The following is a 17,385-nucleotide window of genomic DNA, read 5'->3' on the forward strand; positions in this document are numbered from 1 at the left end:
AGTACTCAATCTCAAAGTACGACAGTGGATGAACTAACAACAACAGAAGAAACAACAAGTCAAACAACTGTTCTATCAACTACAACACAAACTGAATTGACCACTTCTACTTTGTACACAACACAAGCTGCAGAAACCACAAGCCCAACCACAGCAGAAACAAATGCGGCTACAAGTACTCTCTCTCAAAGTACTACAGTTGAGCTACTGACAAGTACAGAAGCAACAGCTAGTACAAGTGTACCATCAAATACAACACCAACTGAATTGACCACTTCTACATTGCACACAACACAAGCTGCAGAAACCCCAAGCCCAACCACAGCAGAAACAACTGCGGCTACAAGTACTCGATATCAAAGTACGACAGTGGATGAACTAAAAACAACACAAGAAACAAGTCAAACAACTGTACTAGCAACTACAACACCAACTGAATTGACCTCTTCTACTTTGTACACAACACAAGCTGCAGTAACAACAAACCTAAGAACAGCAGAAACAACATCGACTACAAGTCCTCTTTCTCAAAGTACTACAGTGGATGAACTAACAACAACAGAAGTAACAATGAGTCAAACAACTGACCCATCATCTACAACACCAACTGAATTGGCCACTTCTACATTGCACACAACACAAGCTGCAGAAACCACAAGCCCAACTGCAGCAGAAACAACTGCGGCTACAAGTACTCTCTCTCAAAGTACTACAGTTGAGCTACTAACAACTACAGAGGCAACAGCTAGTACAAGTGTACCATCAACTACAACACCAACTGAATTGACCACTTCTACTTTGTACACAACACAAGCTGCAGAAACCACAAGCCCAACTGCAGCAGAAACAACTGCGGCTACAAGTACTCTCTCTCAAAGTACTACAGTTGAGCTACTAACAACTACAGAGGCAACAGCTAGTACAAGTGTACCATCAACTATAACACAAACTGAGTTGACCACTTCTACTTTGTACAAAACACAAGCTGCAGAAACCACAAGCCCATCAACAGCAGAAACAACATGGACTACAAGTCCTCTTTCTCAAAGTACGACAGTGGATGAACTAACAACAACAGAAGAAACAACAAGTCAAACAACTGTTCTATCAACTACAACACCAACTGAATTGACCACTTCTACTTTGTACACAACACAAGCTGCAGAAACCACAAGCCCAACCACAGCAGAAACAAATGCGGCTACAAGTATTCTCTCTCAAAGTACTACAGTTGAGCTACTGACAAGTACAGAAGCAACAGCTAGTACAAGTGTACCATCAAATACAACACCAACTGAATTGACCACTTCTACATTGCACACAACACAAGCTGCAGAAACCCCAAGCCCAACCACAGCAGAAACAACTGCGGCTACAAGTACTCGATATCAAAGTACGACAGTGGATGAACTAAAAACAACAGAAGAAACAAGTCAAACAACTGTACTATCATCTACAACACCAACTGAATTGGCCACTTCTACTTTGTACACAACACAAGCTGCAGAAACCACAAGCCCAACCACAGCAGAAACAAATGCGGCTAAAAGTATTCTCTCTCAGAGTACTACAGTTGAGCTACTGACAAGTACAGAAGCAACAGCTAGTACAAGTGTACCATCAAATACAACACCAACTGAATTGACCACTTCTACATTGCACACAACACAAGCTGCAGAAACCACAAGCCCAACCACAGCAGAAACAACTGCGGCTACAAGTACTCGATCACAAAGTACTACAGTTGAGCTAATAACAACAACAGAAGAAAGAACAAGTCAAACAACTGTACTAGCAACTACAACACCAACTGAATTGACCTCTTCTACTTTGTACACAACACAAGCTGCAGTAACAACAAACCCAAGAACAGCAGAAACAACATCGACTACAAGTCCTCTTTCTCAAAGTACTACAGTGGATGAACTAACAACAACAGAAGTAACAATGAGTCAAACAACTGACCTATCATCTACAACACCAACTGAATTGGCCACTTCTACATTGCACACAACACAAGCTGCAGAAACCACAAGCCCAACTGCAGCAGAAACAACTGCGGCTACAAGTACTCTCTCTGAAAGTACTACAGTTGAGCTACTAACAACTACAGAAGCAACAGCTAGTACAAGTGTACCATCAACTACAACACCAACTGAATTGACCACTTCTACTTTGTACACAACACAAGCTGCAGAAACCACAAGCCCATCAACAGCAGAAACAACACGGACTACAAGTCCTCTTTCTCAAAGTACGACAGTAGATGAATTAACAACAAAAGAAGAAGAAATGAGTCAAACAAGTGACCTATCATCTTCAACAACAACTGAAATGACCACTTCTACATTGCACACAACACAAGCTGCAGAAACCCCAAGCCCAACCACAGCAGAAACAACTGCGGCTACAAGTACTCGATCTCAAAGTACGACAGTGGATGAACTAAAAACAACAGAAGAAACAAGTCAAACAACTGTACTATCAACTACAACACCAACTGAATTGGCCACTTCTACTTTGTACACAACACAAGCTGCAGAAACCACAAGCCCAACCACAGCAGAAACAACATCGACTACAAGTACTCGATCTCAAAGTACTACAGTTGAGCTACTAACAACTACAGAAGCAAAAGCTAGTACAAGTGTACCAACAAATACAACACCAACTGAATTGACCACTTCTACTTTGTACACAACACAAGCTGCAGAAACCACAAGCCCATCAACAGCAGAAACAACACGGACTACAAGTCCTCTTTCTCAAAGTACGGCAATGGATGAACTAACAACAACAGAAGAAACAACTCGTCAAACAACTGAACTATCATCTACAACATCAACAGAAATGACCACTTCTACATTGCACACAACACAAGCTGCAGAAACAACAAGCCCAAACACAGCAGAAACAACTGCGGCTACAAGTACTCGATCTCAAAGTGCAACAGTGGAAGAACTAACAACAACAAAAGAAACAAGTCAAACAACTGTACTATCAACGACAACACCAACTGAATTGACCACTTCTACTTTGTACACAAGACAAGCTGCAGAAACCACAAGCCCTTCAACAGCAGAAACAACAGTGGCTTCAAATCTTCTATCTCAAAGTACTACACTTGAGGTTCTAACAACTACAGAGGCAAAAGCTAGTACAAGTGTACCATCAACTATAACACAAACTGAATCGACTATTTCTACTTTGCACACAATACAAGCTGCAGAAACCACAAGCCCAACCACAGCAGAAACAACTGCTGCTACAAGAACTCAATCTCAAAGTACGACAGTGGATGAACTAACAACAACAGAAGAAACAACAAGTCAAACAACTGTTCTATCAACTACAACACCAACTGAATTGACCACTTCTACTTTGTACACAACACAAGCTGCAGAAACCACAAGCCCATCAACAGCAGAAACAACATGGACTACAAGTCCTCTTTCTCAAAGTACTACAGTTGAGCTAATAACAACAACAGAAGAAAGAACAAGTCAAACAACTGTACCATCAACTATAACACAAACTGAATCGACTATTTCTACTTTGCACACAACACAAGCTGCAGAAACCACAAGCCCATCAACAGCTAAAACAACTGTGGCTACAAGCACTCGATCTCAAAGTACGACAGTGGATGAACTAACAACAACACAAGAAACAACAAGTCAAACAACTGTACTATCAACTACAACACCAACTGAATTGACCACTTCTACATTGCACACAACACAAGCTGCAGAAACCACAAGCCCAACTGCAGCAGAAACAACTGCGGCTACAAGTACTCTCTCTCAAAGTACTACAGTTGAGCTACTAACAACTACAGAAGCAACAGCTAGTACAAGTGTACCATCAAATACAACACCAACTGAATTGACCACTTCTACTTTGTACACAACACAAGCTGCAGAAACCACAAGCCCATCAACAGCAGAAACAACACAGACTACAAGTCCTCTTTCTCAAAGTACGGCAATGGATGAACTAACAACAACAGAAGAAACAACAAGTCAAACAACTGTACTATCAACTACAACACCAACTGAATTGACCACTTCTACATTGCACACAACACAAGCTGCAGAAACCACAAGCCCAACTGCAGCAGAAACAACTGCGGCTACAAGTACTCTCTCTCAAAGTACTACAGTTGAGCTACTAACAACTACAGAAGCAACAGCTAGTACAAGTGTACCATCAAATACAACACCAACTGAATTGACCACTTCTACTTTGTACACAACACAAGCTGCAGAAACCACAAGCCCATCAACAGCAGAAACAAATGCGGCTACAAGTATTCTCTCTCAAAGTACTACAGTTGAGCTACTGACAAGTACAGAAGCAACAGCCAGTACAAGTGTACCATCAAATACAACACCAACTGAATTGACCACTTCTACATTGCACACAACACAAGCTGCAGAAACCCCAAGCCCAACCACAGCAGAAACAACTGCTGCTACAAGTACTCGATCTCAAAGTACGACAGTGGATGAACTAAAAACAACAGAAGAAACAAGTCAAACAACTGTACTATCAACTACAACACCAACTGAATTGGCCACTTCTACTTTGTACACAACACAAGCTGCAGAAACCACAAGCCCATCAACAGCAGAAACAACATGGACTACAAGTCCTCTTTCTCAAAGTACGACAGTGGATGAACTAACAACAACAGAAGAAACAACAAGTCAAACAACTGTTCTATCAACTACAACACCAACTGAATTGACCACTTCTACTTTGTACACAACACAAGCTGCAGAAACCACAAGCCCAACCACAGCAGAAACAAATGCGGCTACAAGTATTCTCTCTGAAAGTACTACAGTTGAGCTACTGACAAGTACAGAAGCAACAGCTAGTACAAGTGTACCATCAAATACAACACCAACTGAATTGAACACTTCTACATTGCACACAACACAAGCTGCAGAAACCACAAGCCCAACCACAGCAGAAACAACTGCGGGTACAAGTACTCGATCACAAAGTACTACAGTTGAGCTAATAACAACAACAGAAGAAAGAACAAGTCAAACAACTGTACTAGCAACTACAACACCAACTGAATTGACCTCTTCTACTTTGTACACAACACAAGCTGCAGTAACAACAAACCCAAGAACAGCAGAAACAACATCGACTACAAGTCCTCTTTCTCAAAGTACTACAGTGGATGAACTAACAACAACAGAAGTAACAATGAGTCAAACAACTGACCTATCATCTACAACACCAACTGAATTGGCCACTTCTACATTGCACACAACACAAGCTGCAGAAACCACAAGCCCATCAACAGCAAACACAACTGTGGCTACAAGCACTCGATCTCAAAGTACGACAGTGGATGAACTAACAACAACAGAAGAAACAACAAGTCAAACAACTGTACTATCAACTACAACACCAACTGAATTGACCACTTCTACTTTGTACACAAGACAAGCGGCAGAAACCACAAACCCATCAACAGCAGAAATAACTGTGGTTACAAGACTTCTATCTCAAAGTTCTACACATGAGGTTCTAACAATTACAGAAGCAAAAGCTAGTACAAGTGTACCATCAACTATAACGCAAACTGAATCGTCTATTTCTACTTTGCACACAACACAAGGGGGAGAAACCACAAGCCCTACCGCAGCAGGAACACCTGCTGCTACAAGTACGCGATCTCAAAGTATGACAGTGGATGAACTAACAACAACAGAAGAAACAACAAGTCAAACAACTGTTCTATCAACTACAACACCAACTGAATTGACCACTTCTACTTTGTACACAACACAAGCTGCAGAAACCACAAGCCCATCAACAGCAGAAACAACATGGACTACAAGTCCTCTTTCTCAAAGTACGACAATGGATGAACTAACAACAACAGAAGTAACAACGAGTCAAACAACTGACCTTTCATCTACAACACCAACTGAATTGGCCACTTCTACATTGCACACAACACAAGTTGCAGAAACCACAAGCCCAACCACAGCAGAAACAACTGCTGCTACAAGTACTCGATCTCAAAGTACGACAGTGGATGAACTAACAGCAACAGACGAAACAACAAGTCAAACAACTGTACCATCAACGACAACACCAACTGAATTGACCACTTCTACATTGCACACAACACAAGCTGCAGAAACCACAAGCCCAACCATAGCAGAAACAACTTTGGGTCCAAGTACTTTATTGCAAAGTACTACAGTTGAGCTACTAACAACTACAGAAGCAACAGCTAGTACAAGTGTACCATCAACTACAACACCAACTAAATTCACTACTTCTTCTTTGTACACAAGACTTGCTGCAGAAACCACAAGCCCATCAACAGCTGAAACAACTGTGGCTACAAGTACTCTATCACACAGTACTACACTGGAGGAACTAACAACAACAAATGAAACAAGTAGTCAAACAACTGTACCATCAACTATGACACCAAATGAATTGACCACTTCTACATTGCACACAACACAAGCTGCAGAAACTACAAACCCAACCACAGCCAAAACAACTGTGGCTACAAGTACTCCATCTCAAACTTCAACACTTCAGGAACTAAAAACAACAGAAGCAACAGCTAGTACACGTGTAGCATCTACTACAAGCGCAACTGCATTGACCACTTCTATGTTGTACACACCACAAGCTGCTGAAACCACAAGCCCAACAACAGCAGAAACAACTGTTTCTACAAGTACTCGATCTCAGACTACTACAGTGGATGAACTAACAACAACAGAAGAACCAACTAGTCAATCTACTGTACAATCAAGTACAACACCTTCTGAATTGACCACTTCTACATTGCACACAACACAAGCTGCAGAAACCACAAGCCCATCAACAGTAGAAACTACTGCGGCTACAAGTACTCGATCTCAAAGCATGACAGTGGATGAACTAACAACAACAGAAGAAACAACTCGTCAAACAACTGTACTATCAACTACAACACCAACTGAATTGACCACTTCTACATTGTACACAACACAAGCTGCAGAAACCACAAGCCCATCAACAGCAGAAACAACTGTGGCTACAAGTCCTCTATCTCAAAGCACTACAGTTGAGCTACTAGCAACTACAGAAGCACCAGCAAGTACAAGTGCACCATCAACTACAACACCAACTGAACTGACCACTTCTTCTTTGTACACAACCCAAGCTGCAGAAACCACAAGACCATCAACAGCAGAAACAACTGTGGCTGCAAGTACTGTATCTCAAAGTACTACACATGAGTTAATAACAACTATAGAAGCAACAGCTAGTACAAGTATTCCATCAACTACAACCCCAACTGAATTGACAACATCTAATTTGTACACACCACAAGCTGCAGAATCCACAAGCCCATCAACAGCCGAAACAATTGCAGCTACAAGTATTCGATCTCAAAGTTCTACAGTGGATGAACTAACAACAACAGAAGAAACAACTAGTCAATCTACTGTACGATCAACTCCAACACCAAATGAATTGACCACTTCTACATTGCACACAACACAAGCTGCAGAAACAACAAGCCCAACCACAGCTGAAACATCTGCTGCTAATCGTACTCTATCTCCATCTTCGACACTTCAGGAACTACCAACAACAAATCTACCAGCTAGTACAAGTGTACCATCTACTACAACCCCAACTGAATTGACCACTTCTACTGTGTACACAACACAAACTACAGCAAGTACAACATCACCAACAACAGAAACACCTGGCACTTCAAATACTCTGTCTCAAAGCTCTAAACTTGAGGAATCAACCATTACTAAAACAGCAACTGGAACAGCAAGTGGATCATCAAGTACAGTGCCAACTGAATTGACCATGAGTAGTGTTTTCACAAACCAAGCTATAGCAACCACAGCACCAACAACAGAAACAACAGCCTCTGCAAATAGTGTATCTCAAAGCCCTAAACTTGACGAAGCAACAGTTACAGAAGCAACGACTGGTACAAGAAGTGGATTCTCAACTTCAATGCCAACTGAATTGACCATGAGTACTATGTACACAACACAAGCAATAGCAACCACAGCACCAACAACAGAAACAACAGCCTCTGCAAATAGTGTATCTCCAAGCCCTAAACTTGACGAAGCAACAGCTACAGAAGCAACGACTGGTACAACAAGTGGATCCTCAACTTCAATGCCAACTGAATTGACCATGAGTACTATGTACACAACACAAGCAATAGCAACCACAGCACCAACAACAGAAACAATGGCTTCTGCAAATACTGTAACTCAAAGCCCTAAACTTGATGAATCAACAGTTACAGAAGCAATGACCTGGACAACAAGTGGCTCATCATCTTCAATGCCAACTGAATTGACCATGAGTACTGTCTACAGAACACAAGCTATAGAAACCACAGCACCAACAACACAAACAACAGCCTCTGCAAATACTGTATCTCAAAGCCCTAAACTTGACGAACCAACAGCTACAGAAGCAACAACTGGTACAGCAATTGGATCATCAACTACAATGTCAACTGATTTGACCACTACTACTGTGTACACAACCAAAGTGACAGCAACCACAGCACCAACCACAACAAAAACTACAGCCTCTGTCAATAATCTATCTCCAACTACTATGATTAATGAAAGAGTAACTACAAAGGCAACAGCCACCACTACAAATGTTCTGTCAACTACACCCCCAACAACAATATTACCCATTACCTCCATATCCACACCACAAGCTACTACAACCGCAGTTAAAACAGCTGAAAAATTTACTACAGTTGAAGAATCAACACCTACAGGGCAATCAAGTACTCCTGCAACTGTACCATTGACCACAACACAAAAAACAGAATTGACTGCTCCCACTGTATTTACAACACAGGCTAAAAAAAACACAGAACCAACAATTTCAGAAGCAACTGCATCTTCAACTACTCTATTTTCACCTACTCTAATTGAGGAACCAACAACTAGACAGGGAAAAACAACAACTACAACTGTACCATCAACTACAACACTAATAACAGAATCGACCAGTGGAACTGTATACATATCACAGGCTGCAATAACTACACAATCTACAAGAGCAGACACAACTGGGCCTACACCTACTCCAGCAGCTAAAACTGAGGAATCAACTCCACTTGTAATCACTAGAAATATAAATACAACTCCCGCAGTAATGTAGGTATCTTCTATATATGAATAAAGAATTAAATATTCAGGCTGAAATCTGTTTAGGAAAATTTATAACCCTTTGTCTTTTCAGAATTGGTTCAGCTGTGGTTCAGACCAGGATGGTCTTCAGTTCCTCCTCTTCTGTTCCCAGTGAGAGTTTGGTTCTTACTACAACCCAGACTCTTCTGAGTGCTCGACTCCTACATCTCAATGACTCTGTAAAAGTGTTGAACTTCACTTATGAAAGTATGTTTTCTTTACCATTAACACAATTACATCATGTACAAATTACTGTCTCATCACCACAAAGTTTATCAGCTATTCTAAATCACTTTTGATTTGTTCACCAGACATTTCAGACACCTCTTATGCAGTCACATTCACATTCAGCATCAGTAGCATCAGCATGCCAGAGAAATCTGCCAACAGGAATGATACCTACAACCATGTGAAGAGCATCATCAATAATGCTGTGAGTGTACATCACTATGAGCATAACAACATTCTAACAAATGTCCATAAATAGTATCAGATCCTACTGCAGAGTTTAAAAAAAAAGTTGCAAAAATCAAATAGTTAAAAAGTCAACATAGTAAACCCAGGGTTATCTGAAGCAAGGCAGACTCACAGTGGGGTAATCAGGTGAAGATCAAAACAGTATAAAGTAGATGCAGACAAATCAGCAGAGCATATTGCTGTGAGTTTACATGACTATATGCATAACAACAATAAACAATGAAACAACAAGAGATATCAGAAGATGATGTTGTACCCCATTGCAGAATTTAACTCTTTCTTGCAGTACACTGGTCTTCCATTCCTCTGGCGGAATGAAAATCAACCGATCGGACGTTTTCAATCCGTATAAACAAATGAACCCTGTTGTCATTCCAATCTGTTATAAGATTAATGAGGACACTGTTGGGTTTATATGTTTAGAGTATCATGTCTCTGTATTCAGCTGCTGGTGAGCAGGACAAGGGGGAAAGGGGTGTGAGCCCCCTGCTGGGCAAACAATTCACACCTCTCCACAATAACATTGGTACAGAGATAAAACAGAGAGTACAACTAATTTTCTTTAATAGTAAAACACCAAATACAACTGCCACAATAAAATTATAACAAAATAAATATTTCTGAAAAAGTTTCATATGAGCCAATAACCACTACTGTGGAGCGTGACGTCACAAATAAATTCAATGCTGAACACATGCACCCCTAAACCATGCGGAAAGTCCCTTTTTTGGCTGCTGGTGAAAAGAGTTAATAAAAGCAGTTGCAGTGGGGTAATCAGCAAAGGTAAAAACATGAGAAGGCAGATACAGACAAAAAAGCAGAGCAAGATCATTTAAAAAAAAATACATGGGACTGCACCGAGGGAACTGGAAATAGCTAGTAATTGTGAGATTGTGAAGTAAGATTTTTTTCCCATTCAATAAAGACTGCAAGCAGGCACAAAACATAGAGAGAGAAAGATTTTATTATAGAAGCTTCATCATACATGGTGTTGTCCTCTCTGAATATGAGAAACACTCGGCTCACAGTTTTCCCCAACAAAAACTTTCCCATAACAGAAAGATGTTATTATGAATCTTTGACCTGAACACACACACACACACACACACACACACACACACACACACACACAAATTACACTTGGCCTGAAATAATGATGAAACCCTTAACCATTCTTTAGTAACGCACAACAGAGATAGTGGAGAGACTTCACAATGGCAGACATCAAACACACTCCGTAAATATGGTTGGTGGTCGGTAGGAGAAGTGCAGGGGGTGACTGTTACAAACATATTTTTCTGTTCAGAATCTATTGCAGTACAGCATATTGTATCTTTATACATGTGGTATATTAACATTTACTGTAGGTCCACTTAACATTTACACCTAAAATTATTTTTGAAAATCAAATTTAAAATGTAATGTGAATTCTATTTTCTTCATCTGAATGCCTTTGAAACCCATTTTATCTGTAAGCGAAAAAAAATCATTATACAAACATTTTTGTATATTTTATTTTGCAATATTTTGTATTTTGCATTAAAACAATTATTTATCTTTCTGTCTCCAGCAAAATGCACTTCTAAATAAACCTGGTGCAGAACCATTCACACCCCATAAGTTTTCTTTCACGTAAGTTCAAATAAGTATTCATTTCTCCTTTGGGAAAATACTCTCTCATTGTAAAGTAAATTATATTGTGATGTTTATACTTTTTTCAACTCCTAACAGGAGTTCAAAGAACCAGGTTAATGGTGACATGGAGTACTATTTCCAAGATGGAGACACCAAAACACCAGCAGCCTTCCTGAATGACCTTAAACCTGTGTAAGTGTCTTTATTAATTTCTCAAGTTAGAATTTTAGTCAGTGCATTTTCACTTTGTGTTAACTGTCTGCGTATTCAGATATACTTAATGAAAGATTTTATTATTTTGTTCTAATCTTTCAATATTCATTGGCCCTCATTTACCTAATGACCTGACTATTCTGATTTAAATCCAACCTCATTCTATATTTATTTTTCATTAAATTTTAGCATTTCTTTTCTCCTACTTCAGATTGGGGAATGTTGTGATATACATTCGTCTAGTTTTTAAGAACTTGGCCAAAGTACCGAGTGAGGCTGATGTTCTCCAAGCCGCTAATGCTTTCCTGGACTCAAAGATCAGAAGAGCACGAGATCTTGCAACACAAAAACTGAATGAGCCTGTGAGCATACAGAATGTCACCTATCAGAGTGAGTCTCCTTTATATTAATCAATCCCTAAATTGTAATTAAAATATATTAAATATAATGTATATAATTTTGTTCATTACCTACCTTTCAGAAATGGGCAACAACTCATACAATATTAGCTTTGCGTTCCGAATCAGCAATGTGACCATCTCCAAGGATGTGCAGCTGAGGAACGAAACATATACTTTAATCCAAAACACCATCAACAGCCTGGTATGTGTAAGCCATTGTTCTCCATCACAAAATTACTTTACACAGTAAAATAATAAGTTAAGAAAAATACTAAGACCTTTCTACCCCCTCTTTTTTTAGTTGAATGATATTCTGAATGTCAAAGGTAGTACTCCATTTGTCTTCCCACGAGCAACTTACAGGTAAGTGCCTTCTTCCTGCATCTCAAGTCCAGATTAAAATTTGTAAATAATGTTGTTAAAGAAGGAAATAGAAGATTCAAATTTTTACAAAATTTATCTCTGCTGGAGCCAATACATTAAACTGGATGGTTTCATTACACTGAGTAATATGAGCAGAATTTTCAGTTTTGGCTGAAAAGTGGTGGAGTAAATTTCATCGTAAAATGAGCAGATGGTCACAAATGTTAGAGCTAGTAGCACTTGAGCAGTGGTGGATCAATGGTTAAGACTATGTCCACATTAGTACATATTAGTTTTAAAATGCTTCACTTTTGCTATGCTTACACCTAACATCCACATTACTCCACAATTTTTGAGCCCCTAAAACAGAGACTTTTGGAAATGCTGCTGGCCCCATTTTATTTTGAAAACTCCAGGGTAGCATTTTAGTGTAGATAGAGCAAAAATTGAGATGCTTGAAAACAATAACAGGGACACCCACATTCACTTCTTGATTAAGTCTTACAGTGGTGCTTGAAAGTTTGTGAACCCTTTAGAATTTTCTATATTTCTGCATAAATGTGACCTTAAACATCATCAGATTTTCACACAAGTCCTAAAAGTAGATAAAGAGAACCCAGTTAAACAAATGAGACAAAAATATTATCCCTGGTCATTTATTGATTGAGGAAAATGATCCAATATTACATATCTGTGAGTGGCAAAAGTATGTGAACCTTTGCTTTCAGTATCTGGTGTGACCCCCTTGTGCAGCAATAACTGCAACTAAACATTTCCAGTAACTCTTGATCAGTCCTGCACACTGGCTTGGAGGAATTTTAGCCCGTTCCTCCGTACAGAACAGCTTCAACTCTGGGATGTTAGTAGGTTTCCTTACATGAACTGCTCGCTTCAGGTCCTTCCACAACATTTCCATTAGATTAAGGTCAGGACTTGGCCATTCCAAAACATTAACTTTATTCTTCTTTAACCATTCTTTGCTAGAATGACTTGTGTGCTTAGGGTCGTTGTCTTGCTGCTTGACCCACCTTTTCTTGAGATTCAGTTCATGGACAGATGTCCTGACATTTTCCTTTAGAATTCGCTGGTATAATTCAGAATTCATTGTTCCATCAATGATGGCAAGCCGTCCTGGCCCAGATGCAGCAAAACAGGCCCAAACCATGGTACTACCACCACCATGTTTCACAGATGGGATAAGGTTCTTATGCTGGAATGCAGTGTTTTCCTTTCTCCAAACATAATGCTGCTCATTTAAACCAAAAAGTTCTATTTTGGTCCCATCTGTCCACAAAACATTTTTCCAATAGCCTTCTGGCTTGTCCACATGATCTTTAGCAAACTGCAGACGAGCAGCAATGTTCTTTTTGGAGAGCAGTGGCTTTCTCCTTGCAACCCTGCCATGCACACCATTGTTGTTCAGCGTTCTCCTGATGATGGACTCATGAACATTAACATTAGCCAATGTGAGAGAGACCTTCAGTTGCTTAGAAGTTACCCTGGGGTCCTTTGTGACCTCGCCAACTATTACACGCCTTGCTCTTGGAGTGATCTTTGTTGGTCGATCACTCCTGGGGAGGGTAACAATGGTCTTGAATTTCCTCCATTTGTACACAATCTGTCTTACTGTGGATTGGTGGAGTCCAAACTCTTTAGAAATGGTTTTGTAACCTTTTCCAGCCTGATGAGCATCAACAACGCCTTTTCTGAGGTCCTCAGAAATCTCCTTTGTTCGTGCCATGATACACTTCCACAAACGTTGTGTTGTGAAGATCAGACTTTGATAGATCCCTGTTCTTTAAATAAAACAGGGTGCCCACACACACCTGATTGTCATCCCATTGATTGAAAACACCTGACTCTAATTTCACCTTCAAATTAACTGCTAGTCCTAGAGGTTCACATACTTTTGCCACTCATAGATAAGTAATATTGGATCATTTTCCTCAATAAATAAATGACCAAGTATAATATTTTTGTCTCATTTGTTTAACTGGGTTCTCTTTATCTACTTTTAGGACTTGTGTGAAAATCTGATGTTGTTTTAGGTCATATTTATGCAGAAATATAGAAAATTCTAAAGGGTTCACAAACTTTCAAGCACCACTGTATGAGTCACGATGTATCCTTCCCTGATTTTTCACGCTCCTGTCACATGTTCCTTTTCCAGAAGAAAATAAATGGCATCTACTGTTTATACGAGCATATGAATGCCCAGCAGACATGAATGATCATGTGATATGCGTTTCAGGCATGTTAGTATGGAAGGAGATTGTTTCTGATACAGATCTAAAATGCTCATCTGGACAGAGAGCATTTTCATTTTAAAATGCAGTTTTAAAACTAAAATATATTCATGTGGGGGTGTTGTGGCTCAGTGGGATAAGGTGCCATGCCATAAATCCAGGGATCCGGGTTCAATTCCGACCCGAGGTCATTTCCCGATCCCTCCCTGTCTCTCTCTCTCGCTCACTTCCTGTCTCTACACTGTTCTATCCAATAAAGGTGGAAAAAGCCAAAAAACAATCTTAAAAAAATGTATTCATGTGGATGTAGGCTATGGTTTCCTGATCAGGAAATCAGAAGTTCAAACCCCAGCACCACCAAGCTGCTACTGTTGCAGGGCACCTAACCCTCACTGCTTCAGGGGTACAGTGAGGCTGACCCTGTGCTCCTAACCCAGCTTTTAACAAGCTGGGATTTGCCAAGAAAACTGTTTCACTTTGCTGTAATATACAGTATATGTGACACACAAAAGCTTTTTCATCTTAGGATGCAACCAAATTTCACTAGGATAGTATAAAAACATATAGAAGTAATGGAATTAATATATAAATTGCTTTAATATTGTGGAAGAATTAGAGATTTTCTTCCAAGAATGTTGGATTTATCTGTAGGCTTATTGAATAAATGACAGGCAAACAAAACTAAACGCAGAGCAATACTCAAAAATGTAGAATGCAATAACTCAGGTGATCAGCTAACCTTAGCTTAATCTTTGTAGTGCTTGGCTGAGGATCATAGGAATTCACCATTTCAACAGCAAATGCTGTCGACAAAATGCATCAAAACTATGATCTGTGATTCTGAGATACAGAATACAGCAGGTGACATAAAATTGCATCTCCAAATAATTAAAGCCACTGGGCTGGTTTTGCATACTGCCACAGCCAACAAAGACAGTGGTTTCTTAAGAATGCTTTTCAAATAAAAGGTCCACAGAACCCTTCCTCTTCCTCAGCAGTGAGACAGTGGGATGGTCAGAAATGGTCAAAAACAACTGCTTTAGCACCACATTCTGGAGCACAAAAGTGAAATCACTGGCTGGCAAATGCCCCTCCCAGGGAGAACAATATCACACCCTGACACTTAAACACACTTATATAACTGTAGACGTGTGAACCACTGCCTCTATGGCACAGCGCACCATAGTTAATTTATTTACTGTATTTCCAGAGCTATATACAGATTCTCTCTATCTCTCTTTTCAAATCAGAATTTGAAGCTCAGTTTTTATTTTTATTTTCCTCCAGGTTTAATGGTACAGAAATTGTGGCTGATTCAGAACACATCTTTCTGGAAGGTGACACCAAGTGGACACCAAGTGGATTTCTTTCTGCAATACTCAACATTAGTGGTCTGACTTCCTTCACCACTCCTGCTGCTCAAACAGAACCCCCTTTCCATGTAGTCCTGAGGCCCACAGTCCAAGCACACAACACCACTACTGGAGGAAATTCTGCATGGATCCTGGGCATCATCATCCCCTGCAGTATTGTCATTATTCTCATACCGTGCTGGATTCTACTGTGTGTAAGTGTCACCAAGATCTCTTGTAAACCCTGAATTTGGCTGCTATTTGACAAGAAATATAAATAATCTTTATATATTGATATATGTATCTGTATTTGTATCAGTTGCAGGCACTGAGTAAAGTTATTGATTTTATTTTTGATTAAAGATGTTATTTTTATTTTACAGCAGTGACAGGAATAAGAAAAGATAATCAGAATCACTCCTCTGTTCCCCTTCTGTCTCTCTCTCTCTAACATTCTGTCCATTTCTCTCAGTGTCTGCTGTGTGGCTGCTGTGCTGGTTTAAAGAGGCGCTTCAACAGAAGACGTTCCTACAATGTTCAATACACAACACGAAATGGACTTTTTTAAAAACAGAGTGTAAAACAACATAAATTGTAACTATTGAAATATATTTTAATATATAGCTTATTTGTTTATTTATTTATTTAATTTATTTAATTAATTTATTTATTTAATTAATTCCATTTTATTTAACCTTCGTACCCAAAAATTTACTATTCTGAATTATTAAAATGAAGCTGCATACTGTATATCAAAGTGAAATATTCACAGGATAATGTATATAATTTTCTAAATCTAAAATGTGCATAAATATTTGAAATTTAGCTCATTTATTAAGGGCATTTACAATCAACCTAATAAAATTATGTCTCTTAATGGGTATTATTCTATTTGGATTTGTTTGTTTGTTTGTTTGTTTGTTTATTTTTATCAGGCATCAAATTGCAACAAAGTAACATCATTTTAATTAAAATAATTAATATGGATGACAATCAATTAAGACACTCTTTAAATATTAATTATACATTTAGATAAATTATAAGGATCCATCAGAGTTGTGGGTGCAGATTTGATCACCCTACTGGACCTGTGCACCGTGTGCTCTGATTTGCACCTGTCTCCCAAAACCTCCCAACAGTTGGAAAGACTAGTCATGAAATGTGACTCACTGGAGGGGAAAAAGCAAGTCTACAGTACATATCCATGCAGAAGATGACAGTATGTGTAGCTGGTCCAGTGTATGCATAAGAGCGAGTAGAGAAGCAGGCCACTACTAGTCAAGTCAAATTATTTGTATGGCACTTTTTAACAATATACTTTTTTTTTTTTGCAAAGCAGCTTAACAGAAAAATATAGATTTTACACATATGAATTAATAAAATTATTCCTAATGAGCAAGCCTGAGGCAATAGCAGCAAGGAAAATTCCCTACAATGACATGAGGAGGAAAAATTGAGAGGAACCAGA

General features: G+C 39.3%; 1 protein-coding gene across 1 annotated transcript; it reads left to right on the forward strand.

Annotated features, from left to right (window-relative positions):
- Positions 1 to 276: 276 nt before the first annotated feature.
- LOC132888963 (mucin-2-like) lies at positions 277 to 12,323 on the forward strand (the record flags this gene model as incomplete). Its single annotated transcript, XM_060925044.1, has 13 exons — positions 277 to 361; positions 2,192 to 2,478; positions 4,588 to 4,647; positions 6,241 to 6,901; positions 7,370 to 8,161; positions 9,104 to 9,197; positions 9,283 to 9,437; positions 9,542 to 9,663; positions 11,278 to 11,339; positions 11,439 to 11,534; positions 11,767 to 11,945; positions 12,037 to 12,158; positions 12,258 to 12,323. Coding segments are annotated over 13 exons (2,781 nt in total), but the record flags the coding sequence as incomplete, so codon positions are not given.
- Between the last annotated feature and the right edge of the window lie 5,062 nt (positions 12,324 to 17,385).

Source organism: Neoarius graeffei, chromosome 7, assembly GCF_027579695.1.
Source record: "Neoarius graeffei isolate fNeoGra1 chromosome 7, fNeoGra1.pri, whole genome shotgun sequence".
In the NCBI taxonomy this organism is placed as follows: domain Eukaryota; kingdom Metazoa; phylum Chordata; class Actinopteri; order Siluriformes; family Ariidae; genus Neoarius; species Neoarius graeffei.